Source organism: Bos grunniens, chromosome X (assembly GCF_055505025.1).
Source record: "Bos grunniens cultivar Pamir isolate PY7600 chromosome X, Bosgru_T2T1.0, whole genome shotgun sequence".
Classification (NCBI taxonomy): domain Eukaryota; kingdom Metazoa; phylum Chordata; class Mammalia; order Artiodactyla; family Bovidae; genus Bos; species Bos grunniens.
The window spans coordinates 113,620,127-113,638,814 of record NC_141194.1 but is presented as its reverse complement, the minus strand read 5'-3'; the positions used below and the strand labels follow the sequence as shown (position 1 = coordinate 113,638,814).

Sequence of the window (18,688 nt, the reverse complement as noted above, 5' to 3'; positions counted from 1 at the left end):
TGGCATATGTTTACAGTTGGATCTCTTAGCTTAACCCTTAAAGGAGGCTCCCAGCCCTAGAGCAATACTACCATCTGTAGAAAGGCCTGGAGACCTCTATACATGAGCTGTTTCTGCATAGTCCTTAGGTGTGACTATGGTGGGTTTTTGTTGTTGTTTTTATTATAATTTTTTGGCCAAGTGGCACGTGGGATCTTAGTTCCCGACCAGGGATCAAATCCGCATGCCCTGCATTGGAAGCATGGAGTCTTAACCACTGGTGCCTGCATGCTCAGTTGCTGAGTCAGTTGTATCTGACCTTTTGCGATCCTATGAACTGTAGCCCACCAGGATCCTCTGTCCATGGGATTTTCCCCGCAAGAATATTGGAGTGGGTATCCATTTCCTCCTCCAGGGATCTTCCCTACCCAGGATCCAACTCGCATCTCCTGCATCTCCTGCCTTACAGGTGGATTCTTTACTGCTGATCCAGCGGGGAAGCCCCTTAATCACTGGACCACCAGGGAAGTCCTAACTGTTGCAGTTTGAGTTTGTTTTAGTCCCTATCTTCTCCCATAGATCCCAGGCTCTACGAGATGTAACCATCAATGTGCCTGGGAGATAATACCAGTCTTATATATATATAAATATATTTCTTAGCTTAGTTTCTCTTCCCACCTTCTCTTCCTGAGTAGAATTCTTCTCATTTATCTTTTTCTTCAGCATCTCAGTATGTAACAGTAAATTGAATGTTTCTTGTTCAGTCTGTTTATCAGTTTCTTTCTTTGTTATTTTGTTTTTGAATTAGGTTCTTCTCTTAAGAATTTTTTTTCTTTACAATGTTTTGAGCACCAGACCATCTGCTTTTACTCCTTCATTTGGATAGTGGGGACATCCTACCAGTTGGTCCCTTTATGGACATATTTGATTTATATGATTAAGCACTAACAAATGGTACTAAAAGGATGCATGCAAAACAGTGTCTTAGGTTAGTATAGGCCCCATTCAGTTGTTGCTGCTGCTAAGTTGCTTCAGTCATGTCCGACTCTGTGTGACCCCATGGACTGCAGCCTACCAGGCTCCTCCGCCCATGGGATTTTCCAGGCAAGAGTACTGGAGTGGGTTCCCATTGCCTTCTCCGCATTCAATTGTTGAGCATCTAGTATTAATGATGGAAACCTAAACTCGATCGTGAATATAGTATTACAGTTTTAACAATGTCATATGGTGTTATAATTCATTCATTTATGTAGTCTTTATATTATGTGTTAAGAAACATTTGTTTCTTGTAGAGGGAAAAATTGAACCGTGACTTACAATCCCCCAGTCATATTAGAATACATTTCCCAATGAATATAAGAAAAAATATACTTAATCACCTGCAAATTCTTGATTTTTCATTTAATATAATGTTTTATACTTAGAAGTAAACATTTAAGAAACCATTCCTTTCTCAAGTTAGCTATTCATAGATTGATTCACTCCCTGAGTATTCTAGAATGTATAACATATGGCCAAGGAAAAAACATGCTTACGTCACAGGAAGAAATATATATAGTCTGAATAGTAATAATCTAGTATATTAACAAAAACAGGATTGTTTTGTTAAGGCTTCCTTTGGGGTTGTTGTTCAGTTGCTAAATCATGTCCATTGGAGAGAACACACAAACTGAACCTTTAGTTGTATTTCTAGAACATTTCATAAACTCCTGCTGCTTATAGAGAGTACCAATGATATTTACCTGCCGTATAAGAATATCTCCTTATTTTACTTTATTAACTAATAGTTTTTTTTTAATAAAGACTTTATGAAAGAGCTCAGATTTGCTTCTCTTGCTTAAGTCATAAAAGTAACAGGATATAATTAAACCACCAGAGCCTACGCAGATGTTCCGGATGTTTGGGTTTGGTGCGATGAGCATGGTCTTCCTGGGATGTCTGCCCATGTATTGCTGCTCTTTTTGCTGGAAGAGGTAGGCAAACAACTTTTATTTGCCAAGTGCTGCGTATACTTGAGCATTCCTGTGTAGACACATTCATTCATAGCTTCAAAAGTACAGGGATTACGTTTTGGTCCCTTTTGCTTAACAGAAGGTAGCTTGGGAAAAAGTTAAGTTACCAGAATATTTCTTCATGCATGCTATTTTTATTTTTCCACCCATTTAAGACATCCTCTTGCATGTCCTAGTTTGTACATTGCCTCATCAAACAAAACAAAATCCCAACTGAAAGGAAAAATAAATCAGCGAGCTGAGGGTATGTGGAGTAGAGGTGGTTAACTGCAAATCAGAAGGATTCCCAGAAGCGCTACTCTCCATCTAATAGATGGTCATCTACTATTGGGTTTGAAAACCTTGATCTGACTTCACACCAATTTGTATCAGATTTCTTATCAAAATCCCATTGGGCTGTTGGCATGATGCTTGTTAAGTTTTTTTTTTTTTTTAAATAGCTTCTCGCCTACTGAGACAGAATGTGTGTAGAGGTAGAGAGCAGGGCCAGGACTAAGATGGAGTGAGTGAGGCACTCACTGTCAGGTTTGTGCAAGTACAGGGTTGGCACTAGCACAACCCTGAGAACAAGTACCTATTAAATTTTCTGATAAAGTGCCTGTTGAAGATTAAGCATCTTTTATGTTTTTATTTGAGTTAGATTTCACTGGAAGATTTAGACTATACATGTTATCTTATTTTGCATAAAGATTCTGTCTTAAAAAAAAAGATTCTGTCTTTTTTCTTTTCTGTACCTTTTTCTTGAGTCTGGTGAACCTGTCATCTTCTTCATTGTATTTTCAATTTAAAGCAAAGTGCCTCAGATACAGTGGATGCTTAATATATTTTTGTTGAATAAATGAGTACTTGAACAAATAAAGGAATATGGTGGATGGAGATGGCTAGCCTGGAAGGCAGTTCTATATTGATTTAAACGTTCTCATGCTTTCATAACTTTCTCAGACGAATTTGAAGACACTGTTGGATTACAGCCTTTCTTTCAGCTTTTCCAGTTTGCATGACTGTCAATTCTTTTCTCAGTTTTTACTTAGTTTCTTATACTGAGTGAGTTATCTCTATTCCTAGGTTTATTTCTTTTGTTTCTTTTCACAGCTGAATGGGAATAGGAGTAGAATTTTTGATCCTTACATCTTCCCTTCAAAGCTTGTGTTCATGTAAAAGAAAACCCATGAATAAAACTGAAATATTATTTCTTAGAAATAGGTGGCTAGGATTCAGTTCAGTTCAGTTCAGTTCAGTCAGTCAGTTGTGTCTGACTCTTCGCAGACCCATGGACTACAGTACAACAGGCCTCCCTGTCCATCACCAACTCCCAGAGTTTACTCAAACTCATGTCCGTTGAGTCGATGATGATATCCAACCATCCCATCCTCTGTTGTCCCCCTCTTCTCCTGCCTTGAATCTGTCCCAACATAAGGGTCTTTTCAAGTGAGTCAGTTCTTCGCATCAGGTGGCCAAAGTATTGGAGCTTCAGCTTCAATACCAGTCCTTCCAATGAACACTCAGGACTGATCTCCTTTAGGATGGACTGCTTGGATCTCCTTGCAGTCCAAGGGACTCTCAAAAGTCTTCTCCAACACCACAGTTCAAAAGCATCAGTTCTTCGGTGCTCAGCTTTCTTTATGGTCCAACTCTCATATCCATACATGACCACTGGAAAAACTATAGCCTTGCTAGACATAGCTTTGTTGGCAAAGTGATGTCTCTGCTCCTTAATATACTGTCTAGGTTGGGTATAACTTGCCTTCCAAGGAGTAAGAGTCTTTTATTTTCATGGCTGTAGTGACCATCTGCAGTGATTTGGGATCCCCAAAAAATAGTCTATCACTGTTTCCACTGTTTCCCCATCTATTTGCCATGAAGTGATGGGACCGGATGCCATGATCTTTGTTCTCTGAATATTGAGCTTTAAGGCAACATTTTCACTCTCCTCTTTCTCTTTCATCAAGAGGCTCTTTAGTTTTTCTTCACTTTCTGCCATAAGGGTGGTGTCATCTGCATATCTGAGGTTATTTATATTTTTCCCGGCAATCTTGATTCCAGCTTGTGCTTCATCCAGCCCAGCATTTCTCATGATGTACTCTGCATATAAGTTAAATAAACAGGGTGACAATATACAGCCTTGACGTACTCCGTTTCCTATTTGGAACCAGTCTGTTGTTCCATGTCCAGTTCTAACTGTTGCTTCCTGACCTACATACAGATTTCTCTGGAGGCAGGTCAGGTGGTCTGATATTCCCATGTCTTTCAGAATTTTCCACAGTTTATTGTGATCCACACAGTCAAAGGCTTTGGCATAGTCAATGAAACAGAAGTAGATGTTTTTCTGGAACTCTCTTGCTTTTTCAATGATTCAGCAGATGTTGGCAATTTGATCTCTGGTTCCTCTGCCTTTTCTAAAACCAGCTTGAACATCTGGAAGTTCACGGTTCATGTATTGCTGAAGCCTGGCTTGGAGAATTTTGAGCACTGCTTTACTAGCGTGTGAGATGAGTGCAGTTGTGCAGTAGTTTGAGCGTTCTTTGGCATTGCCTTTCTTTGGGATTGGAATGCAGACTGACCTTTTCCAGTCCTGTGGCCACTGCTGAGTTTTCCAAATTTGCTGGCATATTGCGTGCTGCACTTTGACAGCAACATCTCTTAGGATTTGAAATAGCTCAACTGGAATTCCATCACCTCCACTAGCTTTGTTCATAATGATGCTTCCTAAGGCCCACTTGACTTTGCATTCCAGGATGTCTGGCTCTAGGTGAGTGATCACACCATCATGATTATCTGATTTGTGAAGATCTTTTTTGTATAGTTTTTCTGTGTATTCTTGCCACCTCTTCTTAATATGTTCTGCTTCTGTTAGGTCCATACCATTTCTGTCCTTTATTGATCCCATCTTTCCATGAAATGTTCCCTTGGTATCTCTTAATTTTCTTGAAGAGATCTCTAGTCTTTCCCATTCTGTTGTTTTCCTCTATTTCTTTGCACAGATCACTGAGGATGGCTTTCTTATCTCTACTTGCTCTTCTTTGGAAATCTGCATTCAAATGGGTATATCTTTCCTTGTCTCCTTTGTTTTCCCCTTCTCTTCTTTTCACAGTGATTTTTAAGGCCTCCTCAGTGAGCCATTTTGCTTTTTTGCATTTCTTTTTCTTGTGGATGGTCTTGATCCCTGTCTCCTGTCTAATGTCACAAACCTACGTCCATAGTTCATCAGGCACTCTGTCAGATCTAGTCCCTTAAGTATTATTTCCCACTTCCACTGTATAATCGTAAGGGATTAATTTAGGTCATACCTGAATGGTCTAGTGATTTTCTTGACTTTCTTCAATTTAAGTCTGAATTTGGCAATAAGGAGTTCATGATCTAAGCCACAGTCAGCTCCCAGTCTTGTTTTTGCAGACTGTATAGAGCTTTTCCATCTTTGGCTGCAAAGAACATAATCAATCTGATTTCGCTGTTGACCATCTGGTGATGTCCATGTGTAGAGTCTTCTCTTGTGTTGTTGGAAGAGGGTGTTTGCTATGACCAGTGCATTCTCTTGGCAAAACTCTATAAGCCTTAGCCCTGCTTTATTCTGCTTTATTCTCCAAGGCCAAATTTGCCTGTTACTCCAGGTGTTTCTTGACTTCCTACTTTTGCATTCCAGTCCCCTATAATGAAAATTACATCTTTTTTGGGTGTTAGTTCTAAAGGTCTTGTAGGTCTTCATAGAACCGTTCAAATTCAGCTTCTTCAGCATTACTGGTCGGGAGACAGACTTGGATTACCGTGATATTGAGTGGTTTGCCTTGGAAATGAACAGAGATCATTCTGTCGTTTTTGAGATTGCATCCAAGTACTGCGTTTTGGACTCTTTTGTTGACTGTGATGACTATTCCATTTTCCCTGAGGTATTCTTGCCCACGGTAGTATATATAATGGTCATCTGAGTTAAATTCACCCATTCCAGTCCATTGTAGTTCGCTGATCCCTAAGATGTCAATGTTTACTCTTGCCATTTCCTGTTTGACCAGTTCCAATTTGCCTTGATTCATGGACCTAACATTCCAGGTTCCTATGCAATATTGCTCTTACAGCATCAGACCTAGCATTTTGCCAAGCAATTTAGAGTGTCTGATATATTCTGCCTTCTATAATACCTCTGTTATGGTCCCTCCTAGTGTTCCTCTGCCAAGGTATGGGGATGTTAAAGTACACTGGATTTTTCTCTAAAATGAATTCCAGGGGATTATCCCTTGATAGGAATATATTTTCTTCGTTTTACATAATAAACAAACTGCTTGAGAGACTTAAACAATGTGAATAGTATGTATATATTGAACACCATAAACTTTGGTTTACTATGATTTATTTATTTCCTTACTTATTTTACTATTTTGTGTAATAGTAGTAGGTACCTTCAGTCGTCCTGAGCTGTTCGTTGCAGCCTCAGAGCAGGTGTCAGTTTCAGCTTGCTGCTTAGCTGAAGTTTCAGGAACGATGGATGGCTGAGGGTGGATGGGGCACTGGCAGCTTTTCCTGGTAAGCTCATTTTATAGTCAAGGGCAATCATTGTGTTAGACTAAAGATCCTATCCTTGATACCAAACAAGGAGTTTAAATGAAGGCCAAAGTCTGCTAAATCCTCCTTTAGAGGGGCAAGGTATCTTTTTAGAGCTATCCCATTAACTCACTTTCTGTTTTCCATCTCAAAGAAGATTCCCCCCAGAAAAGGGAATGGCTACCCAGTCCAGTATTCTTGCCTGGAGAATCCCATGGACAGAGAAGCCTGGCAGGATACAGTCCATGGGGTCTCAAAGAGTCAGACATGACTTAGCAACTAAACAACCACCAGCAACCTAAGGAGAGCTATGTTGTACTTAGTAGCTCAGTCGTGTCTTAACTCTTTATGACCCCATGGACTGTAGCTGGCCAGGCTCTTCTGTCCATGGAGACTTTCCAGGCAAGAATACTGGAGTGGATTTCCATGCTCTCCTCCAGGGTATCTTCCCAACCGAGGGATTGAACCTAGGTCTCCTGCATTGCAAGCAGATTCTTTATCATCTGGGCCACCAGGGAAGCCCCAACCTAAGGAGCTAACAACCTGCAAGAGTTGGAGGGATGAAAAATGAGAAATAATATGAGGAGAGGGGAGAAATGAAAGCAGCTTATGTAAAGAAGATAGTCACTTTGCAAAGACAAATGCATTTCATTTTTAATGCCTAATTCAGGCTTTCTGCAATTGACCATATTCAGTCACTACTTATGCTAGATATTAGGATACAGAAATGTCTTAAGAGATGGATTTTCATTTTGAGGAACTTAAATATACCTTAAAATAAATCCCAAGCATGACATACTAAGAACAATATAAGGTGGAATATAATTAAGGATTAAAATTAGTGGTGACAGTGACTTGTAAAAGTTCTGAGGCATTGGGAATCAGGTTGAATGGTAGAGAGCAGGTGGGCTCCATGATGGAGATGATATTTGAGCTAAATTTCTGAAGGGAGAACATTTGGGTTAGGTGGGAAGGGGGCTCTCCCACAGAATTCATTACATTGAGATGTAGTCTCCTTAATAATATAGACCCCTTAAATGCCTGTCATTTCTTAGCAAGAGTGGCTGAACTTTGTCCCTTTAATAATCTATAACTGAATCTGTAGTTTACTTATTTTGTGTGTGTAGTTTACTTCTACTTGAGTTCAAATGTAAACAGAGAAGCTAGTTTGAACTGGTTCACATATACAATAGGGAGCAGAGAATATTAGTGAAAAGCTTTCTAAGAATTTGCTATTGATATCCTTATTAACATATATAAGATGCATTTTGAAATTCATTATGTCCTCAAGGTTATGTAAAATCTATTTTTTTTATTCTCATTAATAGGGATCAGAAACCTCATTAGGTTTAAGTGTCACTGGTAGACTTAAGACTTACATAGAGATTAAAAGCAAAAATATCAGGTGGATTGGGACAAAAGAAAGCAGGTGGGGGCTCTAGAGTGAGAGAGGAGAGTGGCTGAATTATTCCTGTTACAGTTGTAGAGTGCCAAGAACAGTAGTTTAAAGTGCAAATTTAGCTTCTAATATTTACCTGTTTTTATATAAAGTTTAATCTGTATTTATATGCCAGTTAAACATCTGTGTATTATATAGGGATATGATACTTGAGTGTATACATAGCTTTGGCAAGGGGAAAGATTCAAACACTGTAATGCAGTGCCTGTTCAAATCAGATGAAATGTATTTTCATGTTCTTTTTCTTCCTATCAGATTGAATTTGTAACCTCAAATTAAGAAAATTCAGAACTCAGTGTGAAAATGACAAGACTATGTTTCTTTCAACTAATAAAACTGTGTTTTTTAAGATTCTAGATCATCTGATACACAGATGATGTAAATAGCACATCCCCCATACTCTTTCAATGTTGCTGCTTGCCAGATGGCTGCTACTGAAAATTTCTACATTTAGACAAATCCTGCTGAGTGATTCTCTGTATTATAATGTGGTTTTCATTATGTAGACAGTCTTATTACCACTTACTTTCATAGAATGGGAGGTAAAGAATTGGGAATAAATATGCCAAAAATTGCCTAAAAATCATGACCCATTGAATTTTAAAAATGAGCATTTACATTTTCAAAACCCCATGTTTGTTTGTCTCATTATACTGTACAATATAATTAGTAATGTTATTTTGAAAAGGTTTATGCAGTAATTAGCCAACTGCTGAAAGGTTTGAAGTTCCTAGGATTATAGACATATGAATTCAAAGAAAGAAAATAGAGTCTATAAAAGTATTGCTGGGCTCTAAGAACTTTGATAAAATACGATCAGATGAGAATGTGAGCAACTGGAACCCTTCTTGAACATGAGTCACTATAGACTTGAAATTCACATAACACCAGTTCTTATTGGACCCCATTCAAGGTAATTTAGTTACTGAAATAATAAGAGAACCTCATTATATGTGGATTATATGTCCAAGGTGTTCCTATTGCAAGGACTCCAAGGGCAGCATTTTAGAAAATTCTGGGATATTAGGTACTATTAAAAGGAAGAATTTGTTGCCAAGTAACTAATAACCTCATTGCAAAATTCAGTGACCTTTTCTGAATTTCCATCTGACTTGACATTTTTATCACATAAGTACACTGTTGACTGCTCCCTTTTTGAAAGTTTCCTTCCTTGGATTTCATTGTTCCCCTTCCCATTCTTATCCACCTCAGTTTGGTTTTCTTTGTTCTCCCAACTGTGGTTGTCTCCCAAAGCCTTATTCTCATCTATCAGAAAATATTACAAGTATGTAGCAGAAAGAGTATTTTAAAAGATCTTTGTTCTAGTTCTGCCTTTACTACCAGTTTTATAGTGAGCTTAACTTCTTTTGATGTTGATTTTCTCATAATATTAGAGTAGAAAATTGAGTTAATTTCTGAAGTCCTTTCTGAACATAGTGTTCTGGGTTTCTCTGGATAAATGACTCATACATCCTGAAATCACCTCTACCTATTTTGTATTTTTAACTGCATTTAATGCAATGTGTGCAAAACTAGACTTCTTTTTCTCCCAAATCATCCCCCCTTGACACCTGTTCATTTCTCTCAGTGATTTCTTTAGTCTCTCATGCTAGAATCCTTGGAATCATCTGTGACTATTTACTTTCCTTTATCTTTAATATGTAATTCTATTCTTTCAGACTCCCTGTCATTTTTTTTTTTTTTTTGGTTTCCTTTGGGGTGAATTGGGGATTCACCTCTTCTCATATTTTATAGTCACAGCTTAGACCAGGTGTAGTCCTCTTGTCACCTGCTGTCCTAATAAGCAAGTGGTTTCCTGAGGTGCAAAAGAAGGGCAAAATGTATTAGTCTTCCAGTGCTGCTGTAGCAAAATACCACAGTTGGCTTAAACAATAGGCATTTATTTTCTCATGGTTCTGTAGGCTAGAAGTCAGTGATCAAGATGCCAGCTGATTTGGTTTCTGGTGAGGGCTCTCCTGGCTTGCAGATGGCCACCTTCTCTTTGTGTGCTCACATGGCCTTTCTATGATGTGTGTGAGAGTAAGATGAGCAGGCATTCTGATTTTTAGTAAAACAAAAATTTATTATTTGTATACTGAAATTAATTTTACTGATCAGCACCCCACCTTTATGACCTGATTGAGCCTTAAGTATTCCCTAGAGGTACTGTCTTCAAATCCAACCATACTGGCAGCTAGGGCTTCAACATGAATTTTAGGGACACAAACATTCAGTCTGTAACAGGAGGCTAGCTGGCATTCAAATGCAAATGCAGAATTGGAAACTGAGGAGAACATTGAGATGATGCATCCAATCCAAAGAATTTATACAAGAGAGACAATAACTGGAATGAGGCTGCAAGTGGAGTTTAGAAGATGGCTAAGAGTTAGGTCCTGGAGAACTTTCCTGGTACTTCAATAGAAAAGTATGACTGTGCCTTTCACATGGAGGGAGTGAGTAAGGATGCTTGCCAAGCTAATTTGGACATATACATGAATTCCTCATCTACTCTCCTTCTAATTCACCCTGTTACATCCAGCCAGGCTTATCTCCCTAAAACAGCATTATTTCATCTCATTATATCATTCAATAACTTAAAATTTGGGCAATACTGGAAGAGGAAGATGGTGACCACCTTAGTGGCTGCTGGGGAGCCGGGCCGGCACCATCCTGGGGGCCTGAGGCCATTGCCTCTGACTGGGAAAACAGGGAAGTTTCCACAGGGACCACTGTCATGGCCATGCAATTTGCTGAGGGCGTGGTTCTAGGAACCGACTCCAGATCAACCACTGGGTTGTACATCACCAATCGAGTGACTGACAAGCTGACCCCTATTTGTGACTGTGTTTTCTGACCCCTATTCATGACTGTATTTTCTGCTGCCACTCAGGCTCAGCAGCTGATATACACAGGCAGTAGCTGATGGAGTCACTTATCAGCTTGGTTTCCACAGCATTGAGCTGAATGAGCCTCTGCTGGTATACACGGCAGCCAGCCTCTTTAAGGAAATGTGTTACTGATACCAAGAAGACCTGATGGCAGAAATCATCACTGCTGGCTGGAACCCCCAAGAAGGGGGGCAGGTGTACTCAGTGCCTATGGGGAGTATGATAGTACAACAGTCCTTTGCCACTGGGGGCTCCAGGAGCTCCTATTTCTTTGGCTGCGTCAATGCTACCTACTGGGAAGGCATGACCAAGGAAGAATGCCTGCAGTTCACTGCCAGTGCTTTCACTTTGGACATGGAGCAGGATGGTTCCAGTGGAGGGGTTATCCACCTGGCAGCCATTGAGGAATCAGGGGTAGAGTGGCAGGTACTTCTTCGAGACCAGAGTCCCAAATTCACCAATGCCACTTTACCACCTCTCTGAATCCTGAGATTCTAAGATACAATAAGAGACACCCCATACTGCTTCAAAATTCAATAAACAGTTTGTCAGTGAGAAAAAAAAAGGAACTTAAAATTCATTCTGTCAGTGAGAAAAAAAAGAACTTAAAATTCATTCAAGATGATACTGATTCCAGGCCTTCTGTTGGGTGTTATGAAGGGCAAAAAGGTGAATCAGATCATGGTGTGTGCTTTCAAGGGGCACATAGTCTAATAAAAATATATAAAAGTATCCAAGATAGAAAGTCACACTCCATAAAAAAGGTGCGGTTCAGGTCAGTCACTCAGTCATGTCCGACTCTTTGTGACCCCATGGATTGCAGCACGCCAGGCCTCTCTGTCCAGCACCAACTCCCAGAGTTTACTCAAACTCATGTCCATTGAGTCGGTGATGCCATCCCACCATCTCATCCTTTGTCGTCCCCTTCTCTTCCCACCTTCAAACCTTCCCAGCATCAGGGTCTTTTCAAATGAGTCAGTTCTTAGCATCAGGTGGCCAAAGTATTGGAGTTTCAGCTTCAACATCAGTCCTTCCAATGAACACTCAGGACTCATTTCCTTTAGGATGGACTTGTTGGATCTCCTTGCTGTCCAAGGGACTCTCAAGAGTCTTCTCCAACACCACAGTTCAAAAACATCAATTCTTCAGCTTTCTATATAATCCAACTCTCACATCCATACATGACTACTGGAAAAACCATAACTAGACAGACCTTTGTTGGCAAAGTAATGTCTCAGCTCTTTAATATGCTGTCTAGATTGGTCATAACTTTTCTTCCAAGGAGCAAGCGTCTTTTATTTTCATGGTTGCAGTCACCATCTGCAGTGATTTGGGAGCCCCCCAAAATAAAGTCTGTCACTGTCTCCACTGTTTCCCCATCTATTTGCTATGAAGTGATGGGACCAGATGCCACGATCTTAGTTTTCTGAATTTTGAGCTTTAAGCCAACTTTTTCACTCTCCTTTTTCTCTTTCATCAAGAGGCTCTTTAGTTCTTCTTCACTTTCTGCCATATGAGTGGTGTCATCTGTGTATCTGATGTTATTGATATTTCTCTCGGCAATCTTGATTCCAGCTTGTGCTTCATCCAGCCTAGCGTTTCTCATGATTTACTCTGGCATATAAGTTAAATAAGCAGGGTGACAATATACAGCCTTGATGTACTCCTTTCCCGATTTGGAACCAGTCTGCTATTTCATGTTCAGTTCTACATACAGATTTCTCAAGAGGCAGGGCAGGTGGCTCGTAGTCCCATCTCTTTTCAGAATTTTCCACAGTTTATCGTGATCCACACAGTCAAAGAGTTTGGCATAGTCAATAAAGCAGAAGTAAATGTTTTTCTGGAATTCTCTTGCTTTTTCAGTGATCCAACGGATGTTGGCAGTTTGATCTCTGGTTCCTCCGCCTTTTTTAAATCCAGCTTGAACATCTGGAAGTTGACAGTTCACATGTTGTTGAAGCCTGGCTTGGAGAATTTTGACCATTACTTTACTAGCATGTGAGATGAGTGCAATTGTGCAGTAGTTTGAGCATTCTTTGACATTGCCTTTCTTTGGGATTGGAATGAAAACTGACCTTTTCCAGTCCTGTGGTCACTGCTGAGTTTTTCAAATGTGCTGGCATATTGGGTGCAGCACTTTCACAGCAACATCTTTTAGGATTTGAAATAGCTCAACTGGAATTCCATCACCTCCACTAGCTTTGTTCATAGTTATGCTTCCTAAGGCCCACTTGACTTCACATTCCAGGATGTCTGGCTCTAGGTGAGTGATCACACCATCATGATTATCTGATTTGTGAAGATCTTTTTTGTACAGTTCTTCTGTGTATTCTTGCCACCTCTTCTTAATATGTTCTGCTTCTGTTAGGTCCATACCATTTCTGTCCTTTATCGAGCCCATCTTTGTATGAAATGTTCCCTTGGTATCTCTGATTTCCTTGAAGAGATCTCTAGTCTTTCCCATTCTATTGTTTTCCTCTATTTCTTTACACAGATTGCTGTGGAAGGCTTTCTTATATCTCCTTGCTCTTCTTTGGAACTCTGCATTCAAATGGGTATATATTTCCTTTTCTCCTTTGTTTTTCCCTTCTCTTCTTTTTACAGTGATTTGTAAGGCCTCCTCAAAGAGCCATTTTGCTTTTTCGCATTTTTTTTTCTTGTGGATGGGCTTGATCCCTGTCTCCTATACAGTGTCACGAACCTCCGTCCATAGTTCATCAGGCACTCTGTCTGTCAGATCTAGTCCCTTAAGTATTATTTCCCACTTACACTGTATAATCGTAAGGGATTTATTTAGGTCATAGCTTAATGGTCTAGTGATTTTCCCGACTTTATTCAGTTTAAGTCTGAATTTGGCAATAACAAGTTCACGATCTAAGCCACAGTCAGCTCCTGGTCTTGTTTTTGTGGACTGTATAGAGCTTCTCCATCTTTGTCTACAAAGAATATAATCAATCTCATTTTGGTGTTGACCATCTGGTGATGTCCACATGTAAAGTTTTCTCTTGTGGTTTTGGAAGAGGGTATTTGCTATGACCAGTGTGTTCTCTTGGCCAAACTCTTATCAGCCTTAGCCCTGCTTCATTCTGTACTCCAAGGCCAAATTTGCCTGTTACTCCAGGTGTCTCTTAACTTCCTACGTTTGCATTCCAGTCCCTTATAATGAAAATGACATCATTTTGGGGTGTTGATTCTAAAAGGTCTTGTAGGTCTTCATAGAATCGTTTAGCTTCTTCAGCATTACTGGTCGGGTCATAGACTTGGATTACTGTGATACTTAATGGTTTGCCTTGGAAACGAACAGAGATCATTCTGTCATTTTTGAGATTGCATCCGAGTACTGCATTTTGGACTCTTCTGTTGACTATGATGGCTACTCCATTTCTCCTAAGGGATTCTTGCCCACAGTAGTAGATATAATGGTCATCTGAGTCAAATTCTCCCATTCCAGTCCATTTTAGTTCACCGATTCCTAAAATGTCAACGTTCACTCTTGGCCAGTAGTAGATACAATGGTCATCTGAGTCAAATTCTCCCATTCCAGTCCATTTTAGTTTGCCGATTCCTAAAATGTCAACGTTCATTCTTGCCATTTCCTGTTTGACCAGTTCCAATTTGCCTTGATCCATGGACCTAATATTCCAGGTTCCTATGCAGTATTGCTCTTTACAGCATCAGACCTTGCTTCTATCACCAGTCATATTCACAACTGGGTGTTGTTTTTGCTTTGGCTCTATCTCTTCATTGTTTCTGGGATTATTTCTCCACTGATCTCCAGTAGCATATTAGGCACCTACCGACCTGGGGAGTTCATCTTTCAGTGTCCTATCTTTTTGCCTTTTCATACTGTTCATGGGGTTCTTAAGGCAAAATTACTGAAGTGGTTTGCCTTTCCCTTCTCCAGTGGACTGCATTTTGTCAGAAATCCCCACCATGACCTGTCTGTCTTGGGTGGCCCTACACAGCAATGCTCATAGTTTCACTGAGTTAGACAAGGCTGTGGTCCATGTGCTTAGATTTGTTAGTTTTCTGTGATTGTGGTTTTCATTCTGTCTTCCCTCTAATGGAGAAGGATAAGAGGCTTCTGGAAGCTTCATGATGGGAGAGACTAACTGAGGGGAAAATTGGATCTTGTTCTGATGGGCAGGGCCATGTTCAATAAATCTTTAATCCAATTTTCTATTGATGAGTAGTGTTATGTTCCCTCCCTATTATTTGACCTGAGGCCAAACTATGGTGGAGGTAATGAAGTTAATGGCGACCTCCTTCTAAAGGTCCCATTCAGACACTGCTACACTCAGTGCCCCTACCACTGCAGCAGGCCACCGCCCACCCACACCTCTGCCAGAGAGTCCTGGACACTCACAGGCAAGTCTGGGTCAGTCTCTTGTGGGGTCACTGCTCCTTGCTCCTAGGTCCTGGTGCATACAAGGTTCTATTTGTGCCCTCCAAGAGTCTGTTTCCCCAGTCCTGTGTAAGTTCTGGCGGCTCTATGATTGGGTTAATGGCGACTTCTTCCTAGAGTGCTTATGCCATACCCAGGTCTACTGCACCCAGAGCCCCTGTTGCTGCAGCAGTCCACTGCTGACCCGTACCTCCTCAGTAGACACTCAACACATTTCTGTCTCAGTCTCTTTGGGGTCTCTGGGTCCCAATTTTGCCCCTCCTTCTGTCTTACTGTGGCTTCTCTGCCCTTGGATGTGGGATGTCTCCTCACAGTAAAGGGTTATGTTACCAAATAACCTTTTCCTTTATTTATTATTTTATCAGTCTTGAGAAATAAAGTTTCACTTTGAACTTTTAATATTACAGCAGATGGGCTGGTCTTTTACGAAGAAGATTCAACAGAACTTTAAAGCGTTTGAAGAAACACAGAAAGAAACCAAAGAGGGATACTGAAATGTTGGAAACAGCAGTGGATGAGGAAGGATATGGTGATGAAAAGGACCAGGAGACTACAGGTAATGACAAGGATTTAAAGTTGAAGTATTTGATATTTGATTGTTATCCTCATCTTGGTTCAGTTGATGCTTATTTTTTTGTCCTGCAAATGTTTGGACCACAGGAGTATCAGCTTCTGAAATAATATCATTATTACCATTTGGATGGAAAGAAGGTGGACAAGAAATGTGCTAGGTTGTTTGGGTACCATACTATTTGGTATATGTAGTTCAGCCCTTCAGGGAAACAAAGAAATAGAATCTGCCTGCCCTAATTCTGAAGCTCCATAATAGACACCCTTGCTAAGTATAATAGTGCCATGGTCCTCCATGTTGTGTTGACTACATGACATATCCAGTCGTCAGATCAGTCGCTCAGTTGTGTCCGACTCTTTGCGACCCCATGAATCACAGCACGCCAGGCCTCCCTGTCCATCACCAACTCCTGGAGTTCACCGAGACTCATGTCCATCGAGTCAGTGATGTCATCCAGCCATCTCATCCTCTGTCGTCCCCTTCTCCTCCTGCCCCCAATCCCTCCCAGCATCAGAGTCTTTTCCAGTGAGTCAACTCTTCCAGTCCTAGATCCTAGCTAATCCTAGTTTCAGCTTCCTGCTCCCCAAAGGTACACAATGTAGTATTAGAAAAGGTTCAGAGAGGGGATCTCAGAATGAAACACCAGGGACTCCCTGGGCCTCACTTCACTTGTGTAGGCTTACAGATCCCTGAGCCTTGGCCTGGATTCCCTCATCCCAAATTAATTGTGAGGGACCAAGTGAGAATAAAATGATTTGTGGGAAAAGGAGTGTCCTTCAAGGAGTAGAGGACTGGATTGCGAGTCAGGAGACTCAGGACATTAACTAGTGTTTCCAATGGCAAGTAACCTTTCAGGTCCTTGATTAGCTGAGATACTGTGTGTGTATGTGTGTGTGTGTGTAGCTGCAGCAATATAACATATGTGAAAATGCTTTGAAAATTGCAGCGCATTACTCAAATGTAAGGTGTTAATTTCTAGCCTCACTTATGGGTAAGGGCAAGAGTGGAATACTAGACCATTAAACTGAGTGTCAGGAGATTCGGGCTTTAGTCCTAGTTTTCCTGTTATTTACAATGGGAGCTTGGGTAAGTCCCTTAACCTTTGCTCAGTTGATTAAACTGCAAAATAGAGATTTGGACTATATGAATAAGAAAAGTGACTTATATCAGAAAAAACAAAATAAAATCCTTATACAAGGTATTATATATGTGTATGTAATTGATATATTATTTATATAAGGTAATACATAAGTATATATGATAATAGTAATACATGTATATTATTACACATACCTATATATTACCATGTATAACTTTAATGCAGTACACACATGCATATATATATGCACATACATATGAAATTATAAGTAGACTAACAAAACTTGATTTCTATGGGCAGTTCTTCAGGGCATGAGATTTACCTTTGTTATTCAGAAATTGTCATTGTAATGATATTTGTAGTAGTATATCAATATTTTGTCTGTATGCCTCACTGTAATAAGATGATACATTGGCAAACTGAAAATAAACTAATTGTAGCATTCAGTATATAGTTTGAGAACTTTGTTGCAGTCAGTTCCTTGTATAACAAAGTATGATGTACGTATACTAGTTCTGAAGTTGTTTTAACTCTGCTTTACTTTTTCTCCTGTAGCATTATTTTCCCAGTGAGAAGAACGCGTACCTTTCAGAGAAGAGGAGACTGTCCCAGTCATCTAAATCTGCTGGAACGTTTTAGAAGGATAAAAACTTCTGTTGTGCTTATTTTCAAATATAAAATAAAGTTGTAGTTTAGTTTTGTGCATCAAACCATAATCCAAATTCTTATTAAAAGTAGCTTCTATAGAATTAAAAAAAACATATGAAAAGTACTGCTTGCATTTCAGGTCCTGGACAGTGATGGATTTTTGCAACTTGGGTTATGTTATCAACATATATACTTCTGTTGGTGTTAAATAAGGCAGAGATATCATGCTGTTATTCACCTTCAAGCAAAGTGATGAAAAAAAAAAGTGATCAAATTTCACTCTATATGACACTTTGTTTTGAGGAAAAGAGGTAAAAGTATTTTATATTAGTGTTCTTTGTAATTTATAATTTATAACATTTTTTCCACCCTGAAAGTAAGACACACTCATTACAGAGAACTTGGTAAAAAGGTTATGTAGAAGAAAGAAGGAAAAATCAACCATAATCCACCACCCAGAGCTGAACACTGTTACTATATATTTTTTTTTTTACTTTTTAAAGAAACAGTTACATCCTGTGACATATGTAAAATTGACTTTTTAAGAAACTGATGCTTTTTTATGATTTACTTTCCTCTTTGAAATGTCTAGGGCTCAAGTTTACCTGGGCTTGTTGCTCATTCATTCAACAAACATTGCTTTAGGCCCTGCTAGGGTATGTACTTGGGACATAGTCATGAGCAAGATAGACTTAACCTTTCCTTCGTGGAGCTCACCATCCAGCTGGGGAGGAAGCCACATAAAGTAATGACAGGGCTGTGGTAACAGGAGTACCAAGTTCTATGGGAGTAGATGGCAGGGGAACTAGCCCAGACTTTAGAAAGAGATATAAAATGAAAGATAAGAGGGCTGAACAGGGTTTGCCATGCAGTCACTGTAGTGGCAGGAATGTTTCAGATATGAAGGCCAAATTTCATGGACAATTTGAAGCACTGCAAACAGTTTAGGGTGGCAGCAACTTTGACTTAGATATTAAATCAGAAGAACTTATAACCCACATTAAAGGGTTGGGTTTTATCCTGTGGACAGAAGGAAACAATGATGGATTTCAAGCAAAAGAATGGTATGGTTAGATCTAATCCTTAGAAGTCAG

General features: G+C 39.8%; 1 protein-coding gene and 1 pseudogene across 3 annotated transcripts in view; both read left to right on the top strand.

Annotated features, from left to right (window-relative positions):
- FMR1NB (FMR1 neighbor) overlaps window positions 1-17,656 on the top strand; it is a 63,875-nt gene extending 46,219 nt beyond the window's left edge. For both annotated transcript variants that reach the window (XM_086389864.1, XM_086389863.1), the window contains exons 4-6: window positions 1,856-1,952; window positions 15,684-15,832; window positions 17,502-17,656. In XM_086389864.1, coding sequence (XP_086245990.1) covers window positions 1,856-1,952; window positions 15,684-15,832; window positions 17,502-17,518 — 263 coding nt within the window. In that variant the 3' untranslated portion in view covers window positions 17,519-17,656. The remainder of the gene's footprint in view (window positions 1-1,855; window positions 1,953-15,683; window positions 15,833-17,501) is intronic.
- Window positions 10,608-11,436, top strand: LOC147341216 (proteasome subunit beta type-6 pseudogene; annotated as a pseudogene). Its single transcript, XR_015159864.1, has one exon. The product of XR_015159864.1 is annotated as a proteasome subunit beta type-6 pseudogene (transcript).
- Window positions 17,657-18,688: the final 1,032 nt, after the last annotated feature.